Below are 26,256 nucleotides of genomic sequence, written 5' to 3' on the forward strand. Positions count from 1 at the left end.
CTCCAGGAAGGCCGGAGCCGCAGGGAGCCCTTCTGACATAACGGACCACCTTTCATTTATTAAGGGGTTGTGCTTCCAAATGCCTGACCAGTCTCTTGCTGGGAGGCCTCTGTGTCTGATTATGAGTCTGGACCATGACTAAGGGGCTCCTGGGACCCCTGAGGGTCTCATTTTGCCTCAAAGCTGACATATAGAGAGCACACCTGGCGTGTAGTCCAAGTACTGTGTATGCACTGAGTCCTCGCTCTCTGCCACGTCTCTCTCCTGCCTCTTAGAAATGCCTGGGTTCTTGGCCTGGCTCTGGGAACCTGACCAAACCCTTAACCTCCCTAAGCCTCAGTCTCCTTCTCTGTAAAATGGGGGAGTAACCCATGTGCCATGTGTTCGCTGAGGCAGTTGTGAGGGTCGAGCACTTCGAGGCACTGTGGTGTTTGCTGGGGTGGAAGAGGGAAAGTTAAGGCGGTTTCCTCACCTCATCCTCAGCTGCCATTATTCCTGAGTGAGAGTCAGACCCAACAGAGGCTGTCGGAGGCTTGTACACCAGGCAGCTGTAAATAGCCATCAGGGGAGTGGATGGAAACAGGGGCTGGCTGGGGGGCGCTTTTCTGAATCAAGAGGCAGTGGGAGTTGGCTGAGGGCTTAAGACAGAAGGCAGCACATGGGACCAACTGGAGGCAGGACCAGTGTCCGCCTCCCACGTGCTGCTGGTCCCAAGGGCCACACATGGTCATCCTTACCAGCATTGGCCTCCTCACCGCCATCGTCACCCTCACCGGTGGGCTGGAGGAAATGAGGCCAGAGTGGCTGGGGAACAGGAGGAGGGCAGGCTAGGCTGCCTGGGTTTTTAAGAACCACAAGGAAACACTGGCCGGGTGTCACTCCATCTTCCCCCAGACTCTCCAGACCCTTCTTCTCAAGATTAGTCTTTTTCTTCCCCCCCAGATCTCATGTCAGTTCGGGCCAGAGTGTCCTGAATGTTGGAAAGAAGGCTGTTTCCTTTAGAAATCCCAGCCCCTTCTGACCGGGGAGGAGCTGCCCTCACTCGCTGTGTTCCTTAGAGATTCTCCTTGCCATGGGGGGGCGGGGGCAGAGTTAGAGTAGCTCCGCACCTGGCTTCAAGGCCAGCCCTGGGGCGTTGGCCTGTCTTGTTCTGTTTCTTAACCCCGGCAGTTGTGTGGACTCTGTTTTTGTTTTTGTGTTTTTGCGGTACGCGGGCCTCTCACTGCTGTGGCCTCTCCCGTTGCGGAGCACAGGCTCCGGACGCGCAGGCTCAGCGGCCATGGCTCACGGGCCCAGCCGCTCCGCGGCATGTGGGATCTTCCCGGACCGGGGCACGAACCCGTCTAGGGGACGTGGAAGTGGCCTCAGGGCGGTGTGGCACTTCTGGGTTTCTGGTGTGGACGAAGGGACTCTGCACTCTTCCTCCTTTTGCCACCGGGGACACATCTCAGCCCTCTGCGGCTTCAGAGCCTGCTGCAGGCACTCTGACCTGTGTGCCCACTGACTCCTCTTCTCCCTCCTCTGTGGGTGCTGGCGACGGGCAGCTCTGGAGATGCCTTCCTGTATTCACCCACCCGTCAGTCCTTTGTCCAGAGTGACACTGTGCAATAGGACTTTCTGTGATGCTAGAAACATTCTCTTCTGCCCTTTGCAGGGTGGTAGCCACCGGCCACATGTGGCCCGGTGGGGGACACTTGAAATGTGTGTAGTGCGACGGAGAAAGTGAAATTAACGTTTGTTTCCATCATACTGAATTTTAATTTAAATAGCCACTTGGCGGCTGCTGTGGTGGGGCAGCACAGGTCTGGAGCCCGTGCCGGTGGGGCCGTGTGCTGAGAGCCGGGATGCTAAACACGCTCTCCCCGGTGCCAGGAGCTCTCAGGCTTGGGGGAGATGCATGATCAACAGCTGGCACCGAGTGCCCGGATGGAAGCCAGCCTGGGGTCCGGAAGCAAGCGGGCACACTCACCGTGGGTGCTGGCCGGGGGCTAGCCTGGCGGGAAGGGGAAGGACACGCTAGACAGAGGGAGGGAACAGTAACTGCAAAGACCCCGGGGTCTGGGTCTCAGACAGCTGGTGCCGTCCTCACAGGAAGTGCTTGCAGAGGGCTGGTCCGGGAGGAGATCGGTGAGGAAACAGGGTTGGTTCGTGGATCTCTCCATGAGTGGAGCGTAGGGGTTGGGGTTTTATCTGGGAGATCATGGAAGAGTGTGTGCATGAGAGAGGAAGACAGAAAACATTAGGATTGTTTGAAGGAAAGTAGAACTCCTCCTAGTGAGAAGGCTGGGCTCATCAGGGCTGGCAGGGTGGGGGGGCAGGGGTGGAAGGTGAGCCAGTGCCCCTGGCTGGTGAGGAGTGGGGAGCAGGTCTGGAGGGTTGGGGGGCCTTTGGGACAAGGGAGTGAGCAGGAGACTGAGTTAGAGGCAGGGCGCCTTCCCCGGGCATCTAGAGTCACACGCTGTGACTGTTTCTGCCCCCTTCCCCATCTATAGGTTAAAAACGAAAAGTCACAGCTTCATGTTCTGGCTGCAGCTGGGGAAATGATTTCAGAGCCTGCTGGCTTGGAGCCATTTTTGTTTCTTCAGCAATTTCCCTGTTGGTAGTTGTTAAAGGAAGTGGCAAGCGTTGGCTGGGATCAGTGCTAGCCGGGAGCGTGGATGATGCGGAGGCTGGATTCCATGGGCCACAGGCTCCCCGAATAAGGTCTCGCTGGTGGCGTGGTTTTTTTTTTTTTTTTTTTTTTTTTGCGGAACGTGGGCCTCTCACTGCTGTGGCCTCTCCTGTTGCGGAGCACAGGCTCCGGACGCGCAGGCTCAGCGGCCATGGCTCACGGGCCCAGCCGCTCCGCGGCATGTGGGATCTTCCCGGACCGGGGCACGAACCCGCATCCCCTGCATCGGCAGGGGGACTCTCAACCACTGCGCCACCAGGGAAGCCCTGGTGGCATGTTTTGAACTGAAGATGCAGGCGGGTCCAGTAAGGGGTTTTTGTGGTGGCCCCGACTAGGCAGGTTTCTCTTTCCCCTTTCCTCTGTCCGTGCATTCCCATGTGTAAAGTCAGGCCTTCTCCTGGGGATGGGCAAGAAAGCTGCCTGACCTCTGCCACCATATTGGTTTCCCATTAGCTGGGAGTGGCTCTAGCTCTGTGGGCCCCGGGATGTAGCGGGAGACTGTGTAAGATTAGACTAGAAGAGTGAACAGGTATTTGGCTCCCGGGTTCAGCTTTAATAGACGTGAATCCTGCCACCCTCGCTCCTAGCATCTCCTCACATCCCTCTTCCCATCCCCACCCTCTCCCTTTGGGAGCCAGAGGCCCCGCCATCCTGACAGCCTTGCTCTTTGGCATCTGGGAGCCTCCTCGGAATGCAGCACACACCCTCACCCAGCCACGTGCAGGGATCCAGGCCAACAATCAGCCCCACCGGCCTGGGGCTGCCGCCATGCTGAGGAATTGAGATCTTGGGCGCTGACCTCAGTACCAGCCCAGAGCGGCTGGGAGGTGGAGGCCTGTGTGGTGGACTGGCATGTGGGCATCACCCAGCCAGTCGGAGGAAGACCTAAAGTTGGGATATGGGAGGAAGAGGGCAAACTACAAGGCAGCATTTTATAGATACCATCCTCTTTAATCCTGATACCTTGGGTGGGGGGTGGGGGCCGCGGGAGAAACACTATGATCCCCACTTTATAGCTGAGCAAACCAAGGCTCAGAGATGTTGAGCGACATGTTAGTGTCACACAGCGAGCCAACAGGCAGGTCAGGATTCAAACTCAAGTTCTTGTGACTCCAGATCCAGGCTTCCTTCCCCTGACAGATTTTGTCTTCTGATGTCTTACCCAGAATAGCTCAGCCTGGGGCTATTGTATGTAGCTGTGTAATTGAATTGAGCTTTATTTCTTTCAGTCTTCCTCCCTCTCCCCTCCCCCTCCCTCTCTCTCAATCTCTTTCTTTCTTTTCTTTTCTCCTGCCTTTCTCCCCTCCCCCATTTTTCCTTTCTCTTCCTCCCTCCCTCTATCCTTCCTCCTTTCCTCAGTCCCCTCCTTCTTTCTTTCCTTTCCATCCATTTATTCTACATCCAATGATCACTTACCTTGTGCCAGGTACCCAGATTAATTACCACAGGGGATTCATTGATGAGTGCAGTCTGCCCTGGAGGGCTTACAGGGTGGTGGGATGTACACAGCTCCAAATAACCATGGGGCAAAGCAGACTGACGGGTCCCCAGGGAAGACAGGATGAAACATGGGGGTGACGCAGAGCTGAGGGCGTGCTCACGTTTTCTCCTATTTGTCCAATCATGCGTTCGCCCAGTGAACGTGCACTTACCTCCTGTTGTGTGCCAGGTGCGTTCCTGTCCTCACAGGACTTGCAGACATCACTCTTTCCCATTGATGAAGTGATTTATTTTTCTGATCATGAACCAAAGTGCCCTCTTTTAAGCTCTGAGTGAGGAGGTGTGCCTGATTCCTAGAAATCTGAAAAATCATGAGATGACTGCTCTGCTTAGCCCGTACTGGTTGGCATTTTTGAATGGTGAGCCCATCTCCTCAATCCTTTAGGTTTCTGGGCTGCCAAGCCCAGCGAAAACTGACGAGACCGAAAGTCCCATGTGGGCAGGGACCTGGCTGTCTTGTTCACTGCTCTATCGCCAGTGCCTGGCGTGTAATAGGTGTTCTTGTTGAATGACTGAATCTAAATAAGATTATCCAAAGAGTTTTGGTCTCTTAGGTCTCAGGAACTCTCTCATCTGAGCTAGTGAAGGTTGAATTGCAAGGGTCTCTGGGGAGGACTTTAGGGGCTGCCGATGGCCTGCTGTGGCCTAGGGCTCCTGAGCTGCCTCTGGTTTCCACTGGCAACGGGTTGGACTTGAGCAAGACTGTGTGCCTGTAGCCTCCTCTGGGGCCACTGGCTCCTGGGCTGTCAGCTGTCCACCTTCTCCAGGGACTGCCTCAAAGGCAAAATTGCTCTAGAACAGATCTGCCCAGCTAGATATTGGGAAATTCTTGTGTCAACACCACACTGTTTTAATTACCTTAAAGCAAAAAGTCTCTTCTCTCATTATTCTTTTTTTTATTTTTTTAAATCAGCATATAAATTTCAGTGGTCCTTGCTTCCAGCTATATGTCTTTGGGCAGGCAGCAAGATTAGAAAGAAAGATCGCTTAAGAGCGTGACCTCTGGAATTAGACAGCCCAGACCCTGCTGTTGGGAGGCGGACATAAGCTTAACTCTGCCACTTGGCAGTGGTGTGACCTTGAATAAGTCCCTTACCTCTCTGAGCCTGTTAACTCATCTGTCAGCTGCTCTAGCTAGAAACTGAGGAGTCATTTCTGATTCCTTCTGCTTCCTCCACCTCGACATTCAATTGACTAGCAAATCCCACCAGCTCTATTTCCAAATATATATCCCCAATCCATCTATGTTTCTTTTTCACCGCTGCCACCTCCCTAGTCCTAGCTACTGCATGGACTTGTGCAGTAGCACCTACATCCATCTTTGTATCACTCTTGCCCTTCCCTCTGTTTCATTGTTCATGAGCCAAGAGTGATTCTTCTTAAAACCCCAGTCCAACCACCTCACTTTCCAGAGTACAGTCCTTCGCTGGTGTCTTGTTGCACTCAGCATACAATCCAGACTCCTCACCATTACCTTCAAGGCTCTGGAATATCCGGTATCTGCCTCCTTCTATTGGGCCTCCTGCCCCTCCTCACTCTTCCCCTCATGTTAGGACAGGTCAGGTTGTTTCCTGTCATAGCCCAGGGCCTTTGTGTGTTCTGTTTCCTCTGCCTGGAAATTTCTATACTCTCATGGCTAGCACCTTCTCGTCCTCTGACAGGAGCTTAACAGTCAGCTCTTCAGAGAAACCGTCCTGTCTAAAATTAGATGCCCCGCCCCGCCGCCACCCAGCCATACCCACCACTTTGTCTCAGTATGCTGTTTCCTTTTAGCACTTATTCACAAATCTCAATTACGTATTTTAGTTACTTTTGAATTTGCTTTTTATTGTTTCCTAATAGGATATAAGCTCCCTAAGGAAAGAGACTATATTTTTTGTTCACTGCTGTACCCCTTGTACTGAGTAAGGTGCCTGGCCCACCCTTGCTATTCAGTAGCTATCTGTTGATTGGATGGATGGATGGATGGATGGATGGGTGGATAAATAGGTGGAGGATGACATGGTACCAGGACACTTAGTAAGCACTTACTAAGTAAAAGCTATTATGTTCTCCTACTTCTAGTTAGAACTCTTCTGTAGCAAGTTCCAATATAAACCGGCTTAAAGAAAACAGGCTTTTATCAGCTTAGGTAATAAAAGTCCAGGGAAGTCTGGATGCAGGGGCTCAGATGATGCTATTAGAGCTCACTTCTTGGACAGGCCCACTCCACATGGCAGTCATGAAGGGCACAAGCAGCTAAGCTTCACTTTCTTTCAGCACAGTAGTGGTGTTTCCTATTGAGAGCTTCTTACCCTAGAACTGTAGCTGAAAAATCCCAGGGAAGGCTCTGATTGGCTTAGCTTTGGTCATGTGCTCATGTCAGAACCAGTCACAGAGCTAACAAGACAGAGAACTCCAGTTGGCCCAAACTAGGTCATAGGTTCAGCCCTTTGGCAGAAAGGTGGCGAGCCTGAAGGGTCAGGGCCACCTACACTTGGGAATTGGGTCTTGGAGGAAAGAGAGCCCCGCTGACAGAAGAAGAATGCACAGACACACACTCTCACTCCCTTAGATAACAATAACTGTTGCTACTGTAGCTCCCCATCCCTCACCCTCACCAGGGGCTCTCCATGGGGATGGGTCACCTGGCTTTCCCCTGGGGGGGACCTTGCGGTGACCGTTGTGCCCGCCTTTCCCAACAGTGAGCAGAACTCCTCTGTCTGTGTAGGAGGCAAGGGGCCTCAGGCTCAGAGGTGGTTCGTCAAAGGCCCAGACCCTGGCAGGGGTTCTGCAGAGATCATGTTTCTGGGATATAATAGGTGAGTCTATTCTTCAGTTTTTGTTTTTAATAATACTTCTCATTTTCTTCACTAAGATAGTAATAAATATTTATTTTAGAAAGTATAGAAAAGCAAAGAAAATAGGTCATCTGTAGTCCTGCACAGAGGTAATGATTGCTTCTTGGCTTTTCAGGGTGTTTTTTTTTTTTTCTTAATATCCAGTAACTTATGTATATGTTCCTTTTCAAAATGTGAAAAGCATAGAAATTAAAGAAAACAATACTGCTGTTTATTGATGGCTTACCTCATAATCTTACTACTAAGAGGAAATGATGGAAACATTGTGGTGCATTTCCTTCCAGTTGGCCTTTGTTGGTTGATTTTTCTTTTCTTTTTCTTCTTTATAAATGTCATTTAGTCGTGGATTTACGCTGTGACTCTTTAGTGAGTGTTCCCAATGTGCCTGGGACTGAGCTGTGAGCTTTACATGGGGCATCTCGTTCAGTCCTCCTGATAACCTTCTGGGGAGATGTCTTACTCCAGTCCATTATGGCTGCTGTAACAGAAATACCGTAGAATGGGCTAGGTAGCTTAAAAACAACAGAAATTTATTTCTCACCATTCTGGCAACTGAGAAAGAAGTCCAAGGTCAGGGTGCCAGCAGATTCAGTGTCTGGTGAAGATCCACGTCCTGGTTCATAGATGACCGTCTATCTGCTGTCTCTTCACATGGCGGAAGGGACCGGGCAGCCCTCTGGTGTCTCTCTTATAATCAGGGCACTGATCCCATCCTAAGGGCTCCACACTCATGACATCCCAAAGGCCCCACTAATATCATCACATTAGGATTAGGTTTCAATGTACAAATTTTGGGGAGAACACAAGTGTTTAGTCTGTAGCAGGAGGCAAAGCTTTTATCCCCAGTATAGGATAGAGATAGAGAAACTGACAGTGTCACTTACCCGAGGTCACCTAGATGGTAAGTGGGGGAGCCAGGATTCATACCCAGGAAGTCTGGCTCCAAAGTTGGGGTCACAACACACACACTTTAAATTCTCATGGATGAGACCATGTTGTATATTCCTTCTGTGATGCCTGAGCATCTTTTTAAAAATTTCACCGAAAGTAACATTTTCTAAAGCTAATTACAAGTGTTCATTGTAGGAAAATTTGAAAATATAAAAAAGCTCAAAAAAGAAAATAACCCCCCCAACAACCCCACCAGCCACTGCTAGCCAGCCATATCACTTTGTACATTTCTTTTTTCCAACTACACATAGTCAAGGTCACTGTTTTTGGTGTACAGTTCTATGAGTTTTTGTTTTTTAAGTATATATATTTTAATTAATTTATTTTATTTTTGGCTGCTCTCATTTTATCGTTGCTGTGCGCAGGCGTTCTCTAGTCACGGAGAGCGGGGGCTACTCTTTGTTGCGGTGCGTGGGCCTCTCATTGCGGTGGCTTCTCTTGTTGCAGAGCACGGGCTCTAGGCACGCGGGCTCAGTAGTTGTGGCTCGCAGGCTTCAGCAGTTGTGGCTCGCGGGCTCAGTAGTTGTGGCTCGCGGGCTCTAGAGCTCAGGCTCAGTAGTTGTGGCACACGGGCTTAGTTGCTCCGCGTCATGTGGGATCTTCCCGGACCAGGGCATGAGCCCGTGTCCCCTGCGTTGGCAGACAGGTTTCCAACCACTGTGCAGCCAGTGAAGTCCCTTCTATGTGTTTTGATAGCTGGTAGTTTGTACGGCTCTTCCTTTGGGTGTCTAAACCAACCAGCCCCAAATCTGTGAGAGCAGCAGGGTCATTGGAAGCAATTGGAGTTCATGCGGGGGTGGCGTTTCCCCAGATGATTCACCGGGAGGAGGGAGACGATCGTGCCCCTCGTTGACTCAGGCCAGACCCTTTGTAAGGGGGCAGTGCGGCAGGGAACACCTCTCTGTCTGCAGCCTGGTACCCCAGATACCCTGGGTGCCCGGCCCCCTGCAGCGAGACCCGCTGGAGCCTCTGTGTCTTACGCCCAGCACCTGCTCCGGGAGGTATGTGCTGACTCCCCAGCTCCCCAGCACAGACTATTTTTGGCTGCAGTGACTGTTCACTACAGTCATGAAAACAGAAACTCCTCTCCCTACCTCCTTCCCTGGGACACCACACCAGGGACCGGGGCAGCCAGGGACCCTGGGCTCGGGCCCCTTGTCATGCATTGCCTGTGGAGCTGGGTGATGGCCAAGGCTACAAGGAGCACAGGGACCCCACCACCCGTGGTGCTGTGCGAAGCACAAAGCCTGGACCAGCGCGGGCTGGAGGGTTGCGAGGTAGGCACTGGGGGCTGGGATCAGGTGGCCTTTGCGTGAGAGCCTGGAAGGAGTGTGTTTGGCTGGGCTCCGGGTCCTTGCTTTGCTGTCTATAGAACACATCTGGAGAAATCAGCATATTGGGGTAGCACATGCCTTCCACTTCATTATTTGATTCCCTTTCTTTTTGGCCGTTAGGTGGCTGGTGGGGACCCGTCGGAATCTTACTGAAATAGATCTTCCCCTTCTAGTGAATGGTTTGGGGCCCGTTCGTGCTTTTGGTTTGAACAGGGCACACACTTGTTGTGAGCCTACTTCTTCTGCCAGGAGCTTAAGAAACCAGCGTTGTATGGGCAGGCCCAGCCCTGTCTCAGTGCTTCTGGTCAACCAGATAAGGGGGGCCAAGCCCTATAGAGGCAGTGAGTGCTAGCTTTGGAGGTACCTGGACCAGGGTCCAATCTAGGCTCCATCACTCACTTGCTGTGTCTTAGGTGAGTAACCTAATCTCTCTGAATCTCACTTCCCTTAGCAATTAAGCAGTTGTGCCCAGGCCACTTCACAAATGGCTGTAGTACCAGGAGTTGTTAATTTATGATTAGATTGGTTGTGAAAAGAGGAAGCATGTCAGGAAGCTGAGTGAGAATCGATGTGCCACAGCCCCGGGCGGGTCTTAGCACTCAGCTCAGAACCTGGGTGTTTGGGTGTAGCTGGTGATGTGCGATTTGCTTCTTCTTTACAAAAAGAAGAAAGATGTATCACTGAAGTGGGCATGGGTGGGGGTGGGCAGGAACATGGAGCTGAGGATTTCTGCCCACTCACCACCTTTTGAGTCACCAAGACATTAGGGACTTGCCAGGCTCCAGGTGAGGCCATGAGTCCAGAACCCCACTGCTTCCAGATTCCAGAGGGCTCTGGACCCATGAGGTGAACACATGGCATGGTGTCCCTTAGGCCAGCACCTTTGGCAAAGATCCTCAGGGCAGACCTCAGGGAAGTCTTCCTTTTGGCTCACCTCTTAGAGCAGCTCAGAAAACCTCTAAAGGAATGACACCTTTACATCTGGGTAAGGAATGCCCACCGCGGAAAATGGTGAGCTCTCCCAGGGGTCGGTACATCCTGGTGTTGGTCCCCGGTGTTGGTCAAGGTCACCAGGGCCTTGGTCCTGGTGCTGTTGTTCTGGGTGACCCAGGCAGGTCCCCTCCCCTCTCTGGGCCTCGGTTTCCTCCTTTGTAGAATGAGTGTTGGACTAGAATGTCTCTAAGGGTCCTTTGAATTCTGCCATTGACCTTGGCAGAGAAAGGATTTTGCTCCTTTCTTCACCAGCCTCATGAATACCCATTGGTCCCCTTCATGCCCTCAGCCCCTGGTGGCTCTGGCGGTGGCCTCCTTGGCTTGAGTCCTGGCTCCGTTGCTGCTATGGGGCAGGAGTTGTTTACAGGGTTTCTGGAAAACTACAGAGAGGGGCTGCCTCCCTCCAGGGTCTCCCGAGAGATCTCAGTCTCCCGCTTGGCCATTGTGGGACAGCTTTGAAACAATGGGCCCCTGTCCTCAGCCAAGTAGCCTCTGCCTCTCAGGTCTCCAGCTCTGGGCTCATGTCCCGCAGCCTGGCTCACCCCCCTCCCTGCCCTGGACAGACAGACTGATAAACAGCCCCAAAGGACAGACAGTGCGCTGAACACTGGGACGTGCCCCTCTGGTTGAGGGGTCTGTGATTTGTCTCCTGGCCCTGCGGGAGGGCCCACCAGACCAGCGCTGGGGCCAGGCGTGTGCCAGGGCCCCGAGTGAAGTCGCCGCGCCCTGAGGCCCGTTTGCCGGTCCGGGTGCCCTGCCGTGGGGCCGGGCGGGGGGCCTGGCTGGCTGCACTCAGAGCCCTCATGCTGCAGATGTCGAGGAGACAGAGTAGACTTTCTGGGAATCCTCATTTGACTGCTATGTTTGTCCAGGGGAGAACTGGAAGTGGGAGAGAGCGACAAAGCCGGCCGCAGACATGGTCACACCTGAGAGCCCCTGTTTATTTCTGTCGGTGCCTTTACCCCCAGGAGAGCTGGGGAGGTGCGTTTCAAACCAGGCCCTGCTCCCTGCACCCTCTGTGGAGGATCACTGGGCATATCCCAGTTCGCCAGGGCTGTCATCCTGGGCAGTTCCTCACAGTTCTCCCGCTTCCCGTCTCAAAAGTGTCCCTGTTGGGATGGTCCATTGCACGCTCACCACCCCCCTCCGGAGGCCCTCCTCTTCACCCAGCTGCCGGCCCACTGCCACCCTGCTCGTCCATCTGCTGTATCAACAAGGGACGCCACGAGGGCCTGTAGGTCTGGGGAAGCTGCTGCCCTGGAGCAGGGCTGACGTGGTGACAGGCCCCTGACCCCTCCAGCTTCCCCAGCTCTGGCCCCTCCACACTGCCCTCTCGTACAGGGAGGGACTCCCCACCTGCCTGTTTCCTAGAAGCCAAGTGTCACCCAAGGGCTAGTGTAGCTCTCTGGCTGCCGTCAAACCCTCCCCCTTCCTACCTGGACCCCAGTCTTCTGTTTGAGTGTTCTCTTGTTTGTTTGTTTTAGAGTATTCCATTTTGGGTTTGAGTTTTACTGTGGAGTCTAGTGGAGAGTCTAGTGGGTTCTTTCCCACAGAGAGCAAGCATCCTGGGGGTAGAGAACCCCCTGCTACAGAAGCCCACCCATCTCCTCTGTCCATTTTGGGAGTAGCGTGTATTGGGGGAAGCACACAGCCCCAAACCTAGGGGGCGGTGTCTGGTATGTATATGTTTCTCTAATCATGGTCATCTGGCCATTTTCAAACAGCATCCAGGAGGAGCAGTTTTGGAAATGTGTGTTGATGACACATAGAAAGGTGACAAAATGTAGGCTGCCGAGATGGCAGATGTGGGCCTGCCTTACCTCTCCGTTGTGTTCCCCTTCTGCTGATTGTGTGCTGGGATTGGATGGGGAGAAGACACGTCAGCACAGGGAGAGGCAGGCAGGAAGGAGCAGTGAGACCCAGGGCCACCAGGGGATGGAGCCCAACATAGTTAACGTGTGTTTGTTGAGTGGCTGAATGACCCATGAGGTCAGGGGTTGCTAAATTACAGCCTATGGGCCAAATCCAGCCCACCACTGGTTTTTACACAGCCTTTCGAACTAAAAAATGGTTTTCACATTTTCAACTGGTAGGAAAAACAAAACAAAGCAAAACAAGGCTCTTTCGTGACACGTGAAAATGATACGAAATTCAAGGTTCTGCGTGCACACTTAAGGTTTTATTGGCACATAGCCACAACCATTTGTTTCCATATTGTCTGTGGTTGTTTTGGTGCCCTGATGGCAGAATTGAGTAGTTGTGACAGAGACCATATGGCCTGCAAAGCTGAAAATACTCACTCTCTGGCCTTGTTCAGAAAAAGTGTGCCAATTCCTGCACTAGGTAGCTTGGGATTTATGGGAGAAGAATGGGACCTGGGAGGCAGCCACAAGACAGGCTTTCCCGGAGGGTGGGCCCAGCCCCCTGGGGTGATGGTGGTGGCTGTGGTGAGAGCAGATGCCGCCAGAAGCTGGAGACCTGGTCCCAGGCAGAGTTGGAGAGCACCCACCTCCTCCAGAGGACAGGAGGGGGGCTGAGGGGGCCTGGCAGGCCCGCTGAGGGGATTGAAAAGGAATGTAGAGAGAAGACCCACTGGGAGGCCTCCTGCAGCTGCTTTTAACCCCGCAGCTGGAGCGCACCCCCCAGCTGGGCATAGGAATAGGGCACAGCGTGGAGTCTGGAAAGCCAGATGTGACCTGTGATGCCAGGTAGACTCTGGCCTGGGAAAAAGATCTCACTTTATAGAGCAAAGAAGTGGGCATCAGTACAGGCAGAGCCAGCTGGCTGTGAAGAGGCAGAGGTGGCCCGTGCCTCAGCCTCATCTATCAGGCTGTGTGGCCTTGAGCAAGTTACCCACCGTCTCTGAGCCTTATCATCCATCTCAGGCTGTTATGAGGACTGCATGTGCTGACCTCTATAGTTCATCTAACAGAGTGCCTGGCACCCAGGAGATGAGTAATAAATGCTCATCACTCACCCTTTCTTGATCCCTTTCTCCTGCATCCCTCCAGCTCCACACCACTTTCTAAGGCTTTTAAGCCCAGACATACTAATGCGTAGGCCAGAGACAGCCACTCCCTGAAGGGTCCACCAGGCTTCCCGCTCTGTGAGCCCCTACCCTGCCTAGGAGGGAGGGAGGCAGCAGTGTATAGGAGAGCATATCTCCTGGGACATCTATGAGCTTGAGCTAGGCTAGGGTTGGGTTGAAGGAGTGTGGGCTCATGAGAGGACAGATCTGCCTTCTCAGACCCTTTCTGCCCTGGGCTACTTTAGCCAGACTTAAAGCCCTGCAGCCTTTGTGCCTGCATGGTCCTTACCCCCAGAAATTTTGATTTGATTTGTCTGAGGCGGGGCCTGGGCATCAGGATCTTTTTTTTTTTTTGCGGTACACGGGCCTCTCACTGCTGTGGCCTCTCCTGTTGCAGAGCACAGGCTCCGGACGCGCAGGCTCAGCGGCCATGGCTCATGGGCCTAGCTGCTCCGCAGCATGTGGGATCTTCCCAGACCGGGTCACGAATCCGTGTCCCCTGCATCGGCAGGCGGACACTCAACCACTGCGCCACCAGGGAAGCCCCAGGATCATTTTTTAAAGCCTCCCAGGTAATTCCAGGGTGCCACCAGGGTCAAGACCTACTGATCTGATCTATCCAAACCCACTCATTTTATAAATGATGAAACTGAAGCCCAGTGAAGGGGCAGGAACTGGCCCAAGGTCAAGAGGGTTCCAAGGACCAAGTCTGATCCTTCTTTTGCTGTACTGGTCAGCTAGCTGGGAGGTGGTAGAGAGAAGCCCTCCCGGAAGGGGCTGACTTCTCCCAGGAGGGGCTTTTTCTCATTTTCTAGGGCTGGGATAGTGACTAGGTCCAAGACTGGTCCACAGACAAAGCCAGTATCCCCAAGCTGTCCGCTGATCTCCATGGAAACCCCAGGAGGCGCCTGACCCAGGCCCCTACTGCCTTAGCCCCTCCTGTGCCTACCAGAATATCCAACTATTATTATCCAAGTTTCACCCCCTCTCCTTCAGCGCCAGCAGTGGTGAGAAGGCAGGAAGGAACCTCCGTCACGTTCTCCCTTGCCAGCTGGAGGCATGGGGGCTCCCGGCCTGGGCTGCCATAGGAACCCCTAGCTCCTCTGCCTCTTCTGTCCTAGCCCTCCCACTGAGCCCTGGCCACAGAGGGGTGCCAAGGTCCCACGTCACCATCCACACGGTTCTGGGGGTCCACCTCTGGTCTCTCTGGTGGGACCAGTTCCCAGGCAAGCATCTGTGGGGAAGGATCCTGGCCCTTGAGTTAAGCCCCAGCCAGGGAAGCTGGTGGACACCTCTGCTCATGCACCAGAAATCCAGGTTCGGCCTATGGACCTTGCGCGCCTGCCGCACTGATTGAGACAGTTACTGCCGTGACTGATCCATGCTGTGCTCTAGGACTAGACAGAATGCTAGACGGAGACACCAAGTATGGGCTTGCGTCTCTGTCTTCCTTCAGCCCAGGCCTTCACCCGAGTTCCGTCCTGAGCTGCCACAGGTTCTTGCGGCACGCGGTCCACACACAGGCTGTGAAGCCCATGGCATTTCCACGGCCCGCCTGACCGGCCACGGCTAGGGGGACGGTCTTCAGTGTCAGCCAGTACAGGTTGCTAAGTATAGACTCCAGGCAGCCCCGTGGCTGCTGGTAAGTCCTGGGACACCATTTGATACCCAGCCTGGCCTGGGACACCAGTTGCCGTCAGCAGCTGGGATGGGTGGGGAAGGGCGCAGCGTGTTTGGCCCAGCCCGTCCCCACCTTCTGCTGCAGAGAACAGAAGCAGCCGTTTCGTGATCACAGATTGGGAGTCATCTCCACGCTCCACTGGTCCTGCCCTCTAATTATTATCAGAAAGAGTAACATAATGTCACCTGCCGGAGACATAAGTCGTGGCTCGAGGGAACGGGCAGAGCCGGGGAGCCAGTGTGCCCTGTCCTGTGGCCCCTCTGCCCACCCCTGCGCTCACATGCTGACCCGAGGCTGGGTGGACCCAGAGCATCTCCCGTAGCAGGCTGGGAAGCCATGTCTTCCCTTCCTGGTTTCCAGTTCACATTTTCTTCTTTAGACAGAAGCTGTGGTGGGGTGGGCAGTAATTCTCCTTGAAGCAGTGTGGACACTCAGCCTTGGTCCCTTCTCCAGAATGCCAGGGTCTGGACGCCTGGCTCTGAGACAACTTGGCATCTTCGTGTGACTCCAGGCAGGCAGAGGCCCTCCACAGCCTCGGGGCCTCTCAGACCTGAGAGCATTTCAGGGCGCCTTTGCCTGCTGGGTTGTCAACAGGCCCGTGAGTTCACCGTCAGCAGGCGGTGAGGCTCATTCCCTAATTTGCTTTCTTTTCAAAAAAAAAAAAAAATCTGTTTATTTGGCTGCGTCAGATCTTCCTTGCGGCATGTGGGATCTTTATTGCAGCACTCGTTGGGGTGCATGGGCTTCTCTCTAGTGGCAGGCAGGTTTTCTCTTCTCTAGTTGTGGCCCGTGGGCTCCAGGGCGCATGGGCTCTGTAGTTTGCGGCACCTGGGCTCTCTCGTCGAGGTGCTCGGGCTTAGTAGTTGTGGCGCGTGGGCTTAGTTGCCCCGAGGCATGTGGGATCTTAGTTCCTGACCAGGGATCGAACCCACGTACCCTACATTGGAAGGTGGATTCTTTACCACTGGACTACCAGGGAAGTCCCCCTCACTTGCTTTCGGTTTAGAGATTATCCAGAACAATTGTACCTGAATTACTCTGGTCTGAAATAACTTCCTAACTGCGACTTGGCTGTGCCTGTGGCTGTGAGGGGGAGAATCGCATCCACGTGTGAGGTTTGGTGGAGTACACAGGAGGGAAGGGAAAGCAGCCCCTGCTGCCTTATCCCCATGGGGTGGACTGAGCCCTGAAGTCTCAGGGGAGTGAGAGAAACTTTCCAGCTCATTCGAAGCTGTAAGGAAATACCTTTTTTCCCCCTTTTTTAAAAAAGGGAATGGATTTGAACATATTTTCTCTCTTTGCTTGCTAAAGACAAAGGACTTCCAATTTACAGTATATGTATATGTATATATATATTTTTTTTTCCAGAAAGCAGGTAGAAATTAATTCCTTTACTTTGAAAAAAAATCATTTTCCCCAAGATAGCTGCTGCGTCCCAAGGCTTTGCCCGAGTTCACGAGTGACAGTGGGGAATGGTTGAAGGAGCTTTGGGACCCAGCACACTGGGGTTTCAGTTGTGGCCTCGCCATTTATTAAGTTGCACTGCGTGAGGTCACTGAACCTCAATAAAATGGGCTTAACAGCATCTCCTTGCTGCATTGTTTTGAGTGGAGACAGTATACAAAGCCCTGAACGTGTTGTAAAGCACTAGCAAATAGTTTGTAATAATAAATGTAGTTATTATGCTTGAGAAACTGAAACTTGGTGTGGGCAGGGAGGAAAGGAATAATAAAAGAAAAAAAAAGCTGAATTTGCATTGTAGTTAGATTGGGGATTGGGTTCCTAGGCTTGTCTTTGTCGTCATCAATCCACCTCCATCCCCAAATCAAGCAGATACTGGAATCTCCACTTTCCGTAGAACTGCTGAGCCATCACAGCCTTGGGGAAACGCGCATGTGTGGGTGAGCACGGAGGGCACCCTGGGGAAAGGTGGAGGGTTGTCTTGTGCAGGTCAACATCACTTCCATTTGCTCTCCCCTGACAATATTGCCAAATAACTTTTCATAGTGAAATGAGGGCAAAAGATGTCAAAATTGCATTTCAGTGAAGAGTGTTATTGAAGACAATAGAGGAAGACACATGGATTGAACAAAAGCTTCTGCCCTGGGACCATTATCTAATCAGCCTGCTCTGTGTGCTGTTCTTATCCACGGTTTCCCGTTCTCATTTTATTGTCTGGAAGGACTTCTGACAACCAGGGGTTTGTCCAAACCAATGATGCGCTTCGTGGTGCTTTGGGGTATCTGTTTATTTCTAATTTTTGGTGTGAGTCATTCTAAACAGCCATGAGATTCTTTCCCACAACCCTGGAGACTGAAGAATATACATACAGGACACAACGGTGGGGAGAGGGGACACGGCCAGACACCAGGGGCCACATGCCAGGCCTCAGATGTGGCCCCACCCCCCAGGCGTCACAGAGCCCCCAAACCATTGCCCTAATGACTCATAGCCGGTATCTTCATCAGGTTGTTTTGACACTTGAGTTTAAGATTTACAGCACCATGGATTGACTGACCATAACATTGCTCTCGTAAAATTAGGTACAGCTTGCTAATAAAATCAATGCAAATCAGCTTAGATCAAAAACTGCAAGCTTGGGCTTCCCTGGTGGCGCAGTGGTTGAGAGTCTGCCTGCCGATGCAGGGGACGCGGGTTCGTGCCCCGGTCCGGGAGGATCCCACGTGCCGCGGAGCGGCTGGGCCCGTGAGCCATGGCCGCTGAGCCTGCGCGTCCGGAGCCTGTGCTCCGCAATGGGAGAGGCCACAGCGGTGAGAGGCCTGCGTACCGCAAGAAAAGAAAAAAAAGAAATGATGGAAGCGGAGCCATAGATGCTAGATTTGGGGGAAAGCAATTTTAATAGTCACAGGTAGTAGCGTTCGGTAGGCTGTTACTTTGTGCCAGGCGTCGTGCTGAATGCTTTACGAGTCTGTTCCCTAATCCCACAAACACCCACGTGAGGTCCAGGTGCTGTTGTTATCCCCATTCAACAGACGTGGACGCCGAGGCTTAGAGAGGCCAGGCGCTGTGTCCAGGCTCGCACAGTCAGTCAGCAGCCCACTGTGGATTTGTCTGATTTCAGAACCTGGACCCTCAGCCCTGGCGCCGTCTGGCCCGCATACAGCTTGCTAATAAAATCAATGCAAATCAGCTTAGATCAAAAACTGCAAGCTTATATGAATCATTTGTTGTGGGATGTTTGGCCTTCCCTGTTATAGAAAATCTGGAAACTCCAGAAAGGGGACAACACCTGCACCCCCCGCAGCCCCCCAAGCTCACCACTGATCCCATAGCTCTTTGAGCTTTCCCTCTGCTGGGCCCTATCTTATTGCATTGCAATAACTTATTTTCACGTCAGTCACTCCACAAGCCACTTGAGGCCAGGGACGTGCCCCATTGTTCTGAGCTCCAGGCTCCGTATCACATGTGGCTCAAAGTAATCAGAGCCGGGGGGGTTTCCCCACTCCTTGATGAGAGGAAAGAGCATAAGCTTTGGAGTTAGGCCTTGATTCAAATATTCGCTCTCTGTACTCATTTTCTTTGCTGTGTAACAAATTACCACGAACTTAGCTGCTTAAACCATCCCTCATATGTTAGCTCACAGTCCTGCAGGAAGAAGACTGGATGGAGAGGTCCCCACGGGCTCATCCAGCTTCCCTGCTTAGCAACCTGCCCGGCCAAAGTCGGGGTGTCAGCCAGGCTGGCCTCTTACCTGGAAGCTTTGGGAAGAACTCACATCCAAGTGCGTTCAGGTCTTTGGCAGAATCCACTTCCTTGTGGCCTCGGGCCTGAGGTTCCCTTCTTGCTGGTCCGCCAGGGGCCACTCTGTTTCCTCGAGGCTACCTCGTTCCTTCTGTGTGGCCCCTGCATCCTCAGAGTCTGTACCAGTCTTTCCATCCTTCGGGCATCTCACTTATGTCCGCTACCTTGAAACCTTGGAAGGGTGCGACTGAGAATCAGATAAAGCCGGGTAGTAAGGACCTGCACAGTGCTTGGCGAGGGTTAATTCTTTGTAATCCTTCTCTCCATAAGTCAATTTTATTTGAAACCTATTTTGTCTGATTCAGAGACAGCAAAATTGTAAAGGGCTATCTTTATCTGAAGTACTTGTCATTCTAAAAAGTCGTGGTGGTTCATCATTCTCCTGTGTGGAAGGATAAATAAAAAGAGACGAGAAGGGAACACGCTCTTATCAGAACTTTTCTGGTATTTTCCTTCCTTTCCCCCCAACCCCAAGTTTTGGCATCTCTGCTTCAGCTGCTGTCTCAGAGCACTGGGGGCGGGGGCCGGGGTTGACTGCTGGTGTCCTCAGACAAGTGGTGGCTCCGGGTCAGAGGCCAGCCCGCCAGCAGCTGGCCCCTGCCACTCAACGGGAGGCTGGCCCCGGCTGGGAGGAGGGTGACTGCTCAGCCGGCTCTCTGCCTGTCCTGTGCCTCCTCAGGAGATCCTCTGCGAGCTCACGCTGGATGCCCTGCTGGACATGAACGAGGCTAAGGTGAAGGAGACGCTGCGGCGCTGCGGGGCCAGTGCCGAGGAGTGTGGCCGCCTGCAGTACGCCCTCACCTGCCTGCGGAAGGTGACAGGCCTGGGTAGGTAGGACCAGCCCCATCGTTTCCCTCTCCCTCTTCCTTGGCCTGGACACTGGACTTCTCTCCCAGGCTTGGCCTGGTTCCCTGGGCGCCAGGGCTTTTGCTGGGATGGATGATGGGGTGGGGCCAGTGTGATCAGGGTCTCTGGGCCAGCTTGGAACGGCCAGGGTCCACCCTCAGAAAGCGTGTGATGGACCTGACCCAAGGCAGAGGGCTCTCCCTGAGACAGAAGGTTCCCAGATCCCAACTGGGCTGGCCAGTATGAAGCTTGAGCCATTGTTAGGAGCCCCGGGCTGGTCTGCTGGGCAGGGCTGCGTGATTTGCTCCCTGTGGAGCACCTCTGTGGGGCTCTGTGACTCTTCTGTAGTTTCCTGCAGTCCAGCCCCCTCCCTACCCTCTCCCTGCCCTCTCCCTCCCCTCCCCCTCCCCTCTCCATCCCCATCGCCAGCTGGCTGGGCTGTGTGCTCAGAAGAGCACACGCTGGTGTGGGCTCAGCCTGAACCAAGCCTGAGGAGAGAAACTGTACCTCGTTTCAGCTGTGAGTGTGGACATGGCTGCCTCAGGCGAAGTGTATAATCCTGGCATTATGAATAATGTTCCTCGGGAATTATTTGCAGGCTTTCTAAATCTTGCCCTGGAAACAGCTTCAAATGCCCTGACTTAACGCTCCCATGACCACCCAGATAAGCCTTTAAAATGAGCCTAATGAATGGGATTTGCTCCATTTTTTAATTCGCTGAGCCACCTGTCTTATCTCTGGCTGCCTGAAGCTTAAGGAAGGCTCTGAGGTTTATATTCTACTTGATTTTTTTTTTCCCAGAGGGGACTGTGCTTAATTTCTTCCCTGGCCCCATTGTACCAAGTCTTCCTCTGAACACGGAGCCCAGAGCTTCACTCAGTTCGGAAAACCTCAACACATCTGGCCTCTGGCAAGTGCCATGGAGTAAACAGGACAGGGACATGGTTAGCAGTCTTGTCCCCACATTTTACAGAGAAGGAGACTGAGCCCAGAGAGGGTAACCAAGGACACACAGCAGTGGGTGGCAGAACTGTGATTTGAGCCTCAGCCTTTGCCACCTGTGCACATTTCACTGTCTTTTTTCTTTATGTCAAGAGAAAAGATATTTCTGATGGATTAATTTAGCCATTGCTGTCAGTCACCTTCAGACAACAGTCAGGAAAAAAAAAAGAAAAAAAAGTACTTGCCACCCAAGCTGGGAATCTGGGGGACCTTGTCAGCCCTCCCGCTCTATGCCTGCATTATAAACAGTTGTAGAGGAGCCAGCCATTGGGTGGTGGTGACCCCCGTGTGTTAAGGCTGCTGTCTGTCCATCCTGGGTGCCAAGATAGGAAGATCACTAATTTACGAAACACTTCTTATGTGCCAGGCACTTGACACACATGTGGCAACATCCTTTTTTTTTTTTTTTTTTTTTTTTTTTTTTGAACCTGTCTCTGGTTATTCCAGCCCTACTAATACATTGCCTCTAGTCTAGATCGTATCTGCTTTGGTTGGGTTTGTCAAATCATTCAGCCGTTCTTAGAATAAAACTGCTGCCCTTTGGTTGTGCATTCTACCCGGACCGGGGCACGAACCCATGTCCCCTGCATCAGCAGGCGGACTCCCAACCACTGCGCCACCAGGGAAGCCCGGCAACATCCTTTTAAGAGGTGGTGGTGAGCTCCTTTTGTAGCTAAAGCATCCGAGCCCTGGAGGCCCTGGATGAGTTGTCTTGGGTCCTGCACCTGACACGTGGCAGAGCTGGGCTTTGCACCCAGTTTTCTTCCTCAGAGGGTGCTTTTTCCACTACGTCCCCGAGGAGGTCCTGGGCAGAGAGTTTCTTCCAGGTGCTTCTTTCTCATTCCATCTCGGCTTGTGATACCCCTACATCCCCAAGAGGGACCTGCCGCACCCCAGTCCAGGACACGGGCAGGCAGACGGGTCTGCCCAGTAGTGGCTGCACTTCTAGTGTACCTGCTGGGGGCTGGGTGGGTAACTGTGATCACCCTGTCTCTCAGGTCATGCAGTCAGAGTCTTCATGGCACCCGACAGGGCCAGGTGAGAGCAGTCAGGCTGCAGTAAAGATAGACTGTGGAATTAGACTGCCTAGGCCTAGGACTCTGCTGAGCCACTTAGAACCCACGGGACCCTGGCCCGTTATTTAACCTCACTGTGCCTCATCTTCCTTATGAGTAAAATGGACACAACAACACTTCCTCTCATAGAACTGTTGTGAGGATTAAATGAGTTAAGGATAAGTACTTAGTCTAGAGCCTGGTGCATATTAGGTGCTCTTTTCAGTATTAGGCCTGTGGGGTCATGGAAAATGTGGATGTCTCTGGTCTTAAGAAACGTAATGAAGGATGTTTCTTTATGCCAGTGGCTGGTGAACAGGAGAAGATCATGCTTGCTGATACTCCCTGTCCTTCATCCATGGCAGACATCACTAATCAATCCCTGAGCTCTTCCTACTTAGTGACTCCAGAGTCATTCTCAAGCAGCCACTGCCAGTTGACTGGTGTTGGCATGCACAACAAGAGCCATTTGCCATCCATGAGCTGGCTCAAAGCAGTGGTGATTAAATAGACAATTTGAAGAATTGAGGGCTTGTTTCCTTTGGTGGCAGACTTGCCCGTGGATCCGTGGAACTCATTCTTTCATCCCCTCAACAAGAGTGTGTTCAGTGCCTCCTATAGGCCAGTTTATAAATTAAAGTGTAGGTCTTGGCCACAGTTCTAAAGGAGCAAGCATAAAGGAATACACAGATGAATAACTCATTCTCCAAGTTGATCCGTGAATAGAAAGTCACCATGCAGTGAGGTAGGAGGAAGGGCGTTCAAGGAGGGGATGGGATGGACAAACCCTAAGAACTGTGAAGGATGATCCCTCTCCACCGTCTCTAATAGATGTCTCTGTGGGCTAGGCTTGACCACCTCTGATGGCAGAGAGCTCATTACCTCCGAAGGCTGTGCCGTTATAGGTAGTTCAGCATTGGTAGCCTTGGGGGAGGAGGCCCAGTGCTGTGGTTGAGATCGAGAGCTCGGTTCCCATCCCACTGCTTACTTAGTTGTGTGACCTTGGCAGTGTACACAGCCTCTCTGAATCTCAGCAACCTCACCATGCTGGGCGGATTTAGGAAGACAGGGTACAACTCGCAAAGTAGAAGGATTACCGGGTGAAAGTTCATTTTGCCTTGAGTCAAAATCTGCCCTCCTGTACTTTCCAGTCATCGATAAATACGAGGAGGGAGGTGTCTTCTTCCCCACAACAGAGTCTCTGTGGACGGGGGTCCTTTCTTCCTGCCCCTACCCCTTCACTATCTCCCCATTTCTGTAAGGTCAAACCTCAAGCCCTTGGCAAGACATCCAAGGCCCCTCCGGAGCTGGCCCCAGGTGGGCTGACCCTCCAACTTCATCTCTTGCCTCTCCCTGGTTTGTCCTGACCTCTCAAGTCATGTGGGACGCGGAGTCATTGCCCGAAAGTGCTGTGTGCTCCCTGCCTTTGCATGCACTGTTCTCTCTGCCTGGTACACCTTCTCCACTTCTTCCCCAGCTGGCCCAGCCCTGTTGCCATCTCCGCTGGGAAGCCCCCTGACCCCCAAGCTGTTTAGGGTCCTCCTCCTCTGTACCCTCTCAGTCCCCATGCGTCTCTGCGTCAGCACACAGCACGCCATGTTAAGTGTGCGTCACTCTTATTGGACTCCTCAGGCACCACGAATGTGTGTTTTTTTTATGCCTTGACACCCGGCATATACTCGAATGAATGGACAGGCCGTGTCATTGAGTTGGAACCCCTGGAGCCTCAAGGCCTCAGGGGCCTCAGGCAGAGTCACCACGAGGACAGCCAAAAGTCACTCACAGGCTCCCCTCAAAAGGAAGTGGCTGTTGATCTCTTTCTAGCTGGATCTCTTTTCTAGTAAATTCCCAGGGCAATTTGCTGTCGGAAGGTTGGCGCAGCCTCTTTCCCCGATGATTGAGTTTTCTTGGAGGGGAGTTATCCCTTCACACAGCCCAGCTTCCCTTCCCTAACTCTTAGAGGTCAGTCACCACTTCCCTCTCTGAGGTCTCCCACTTTGGGGGTGGGTTTCCTCGCCCGCTCCCCACAGACCTGCCAGCAGGAGCCCTGCGCATTCCCTCTCTGGTCCTCAGTTTCCTCTCTGTAAATTGGGGACAGTGACATCTCTACGCTGGTGCCCCCGCAGTCAGCCCGATAGTGTATGTGCACCAGTGGCCTTAAACAGGTGAAGGCTGGCAGTTGGAGCCTCCGCTAAGGAACTGTGCTCCTGGGTCCTGGCCACCTCACCTGTGAATCCCTCCAGCCCCAAGCATCTGTGACTCGACCTCTTGGCCCGCAGGCGGAGACCACAAAGAAGACTCGGGCTGGAGTTCGTCGGATGCCCGACGGGAAAGTGGTTCCGGGCCTCCCGCGGACAGCCTCTCGTCAGCCAGCCTGCCCTGGCCCCCAGGAAGTTCCCAGCTGGGCAGAGTGGGCAGCGGTGCCCAGGGCCCACGCTCCGTCTCCGTGTCCGCTCTGCCCACCTCGGACTCCCCAAACCCCGGCCCCGGCGAGGGCCTCGCGGACCCCTGTATCTCCCTGCACACCAGCGGCCGGCTGACGCCCCGCGCGCTGCCCAGCTTCATCACTCCGCCGACCACGCCCCAGCTCCGCCGGCACACCAAGCTGAAACCGCCCCGAACGCCGCCCCCGCCCAGCCGCAAGGTCTTCCAGCTGCTGCCCAGCTTCCCCACGCTCACCCGGAGCAAGTCCCATGAGTCTCAGCTAGGGAACCGCATCGACGAGGTCTCCCCGATGAGGTAAGTGTTCCCGCCAGGCAGGTGCTGAGTTTGCCGTCTACTGAAAGTTTGGACTATGGTTTTATCATTGTAAAGGTAACACAGGCTCGATTGAAAACGGACCAAATCAGCCAGCATAGAAGCTGCAACGTGAAAAGTGAAAGATGCGCCCATCTCTCAGTCCGTTCCCCAGACTACCTTATCAGTTTGGGCCAAATCCTACTAGATTTCTTTCTGAACACACACACACACACACACACACACACACGCACGCACGCACGCACGCGCGCGCGCGCAATGATACCATGTGTCAGCCAGGTTAGATTGGGTTGTGCTGCGATAACAAATACCCCCGGATCTTTGGGTCTTAAAATAACAAAGATTTATCTCTTGGTCATGCTACCTGTCCGTCAGCCTCATTTCAGATTCCAGGCTGGAACATTGTCTAGAACATCCCACCGTGGCAGAGGAAAAAAGAACTTTAGATGTTACAACCGAGTAATTAAATGCTTTTTCCTGAAAGTTCCACTCACCATTTACGGCCCTACCCAAACAATGGAACCAAGGAATGTCATCCTCCCATGTGTGCAGAAGGGGGAATTAGAATATCGTGCTGAAACTACTAATGATTATCAATTACTATGTACTCTGTTCTATACCCTATTTTTTTCAACCTACCTTTATTTCTGAGAACTTCATGTCAGTACCTCTTGAGGCACCTTACTCTCTTATTTATTTATAAAAAAATTTTAATCTATTTATTTTATAGGTAGTAACAGTCACATAGTCCAGTATCCAAAAGCTTTGTAGCTTGCGTAGAGCTTTGTAGAGTATAAAGTCACCCCCTACCATTTTTCCTTTTCCTTTCAGGAGCCAACCAGGTTATCAGTTTTGTATATATCTATAATTATTCAAACTACCTCATCTTTTTAACTTTTTTTTTTTTTTACCTCTTTCCAGGGTACAGTTTAACTAATTCCTCCCCTCTTGATGGACATTTAGGTCCTTTTGCTATTACAAAAATCGCCCTTGTCAATATACCCTTGTGGACAGGGCAGAAGGGAAGGAGGGAGTTTTCTTTGGGTGCCTCTTACCTTCTTGTACTTCTGAGGGTTGAAGACCTGGCCCCTCTCCTGACATGGTCTTTTTTGGTCTCGCGAGGGCTCGTTCCCCCATCCCAGTGCAGGCTATCTTGGGTCCCTTATGGGATGAACCCTGGACATCTCTGATGGTTTTGAGTGTGTGTCACCCAAGGAGAGAAATCTACCTGTGACCTACCTGCCACTCTCGATCAGGCTGTCCTGCTGGGGCCTGGATCCTCCCTCCTCCCCCCACCCCGCAAAAGGGCTGAGCCTTCCTCCCCCTCTGGATCATCTCTCAGGAAGCACAGTGATAATGACCATGTGGAAACATGGGCACGGGTCCATCAGAGGGCATCTCAGTGGGCAAAACCCAGTGCATCTCTTTCCTCATTTTTTTTCCTTAAAAGAGTTTTAGGAGGGCTCTGCTCTCATCCCCAGCTCTGGGTGGAGAACAGAGCCTCGGGCAGATGACACCACTTCCTCAGATCCCACCGTTGGTGAGCTGGGCCTTGGGCCCTGAGACTCTGAGTCAGGTCCCCACAAAGCCACCAAAACTGGCACTGACATGGGTGCTCAGGCCACCCTGCTGCCCTCAATGACCCCTGATGGTGGACTGAGTGGCCTGGGTTCCTAGCTCTCTTCGTCCTTGGGACAGCGGCACCCCCGGGAGGCATCGCTCAGGGCACGTCCTGGCCTGGCCCTGCTTGGGGGCTGCCTCTCTGCTCTTACAACTGTCCTCCTCACCTCCTGCCCCAGCCACTTCCTCCCTGGCTGCCTGAGCCCCCGTCCTGCC

At 52.9% G+C, this 26,256-nt stretch overlaps 1 protein-coding gene across 9 annotated transcripts in view; it reads left to right on the plus strand.

The window, feature by feature from the left end:
* The window catches only part of KSR1 (kinase suppressor of ras 1), a 160,777-nt gene that overhangs the window by 90,537 nt on the left and 43,984 nt on the right, over window positions 1–26,256 (plus strand). For all 9 annotated transcript variants that reach the window (XR_003001903.1, XM_024735550.1, XM_024735566.1 and 6 more), the window contains 2 exons: window positions 19,440–19,587; window positions 23,943–24,402. Coding sequence is in view for 8 of the 9 variants with exons in the window: in XM_024735550.1 (XP_024591318.1) it covers window positions 19,440–19,587; window positions 23,943–24,402 (608 nt within the window). In the remaining variant the exon portion in view is untranslated. The remainder of the gene's footprint in view (window positions 1–19,439; window positions 19,588–23,942; window positions 24,403–26,256) is intronic.

Source organism: Neophocaena asiaeorientalis, unplaced genomic scaffold (assembly GCF_003031525.2).
Source record: "Neophocaena asiaeorientalis asiaeorientalis breed wild unplaced genomic scaffold, Neophocaena_asiaeorientalis_V1.1 scaffold129, whole genome shotgun sequence".
NCBI lineage: Eukaryota > Metazoa > Chordata > Mammalia > Artiodactyla > Phocoenidae > Neophocaena > Neophocaena asiaeorientalis.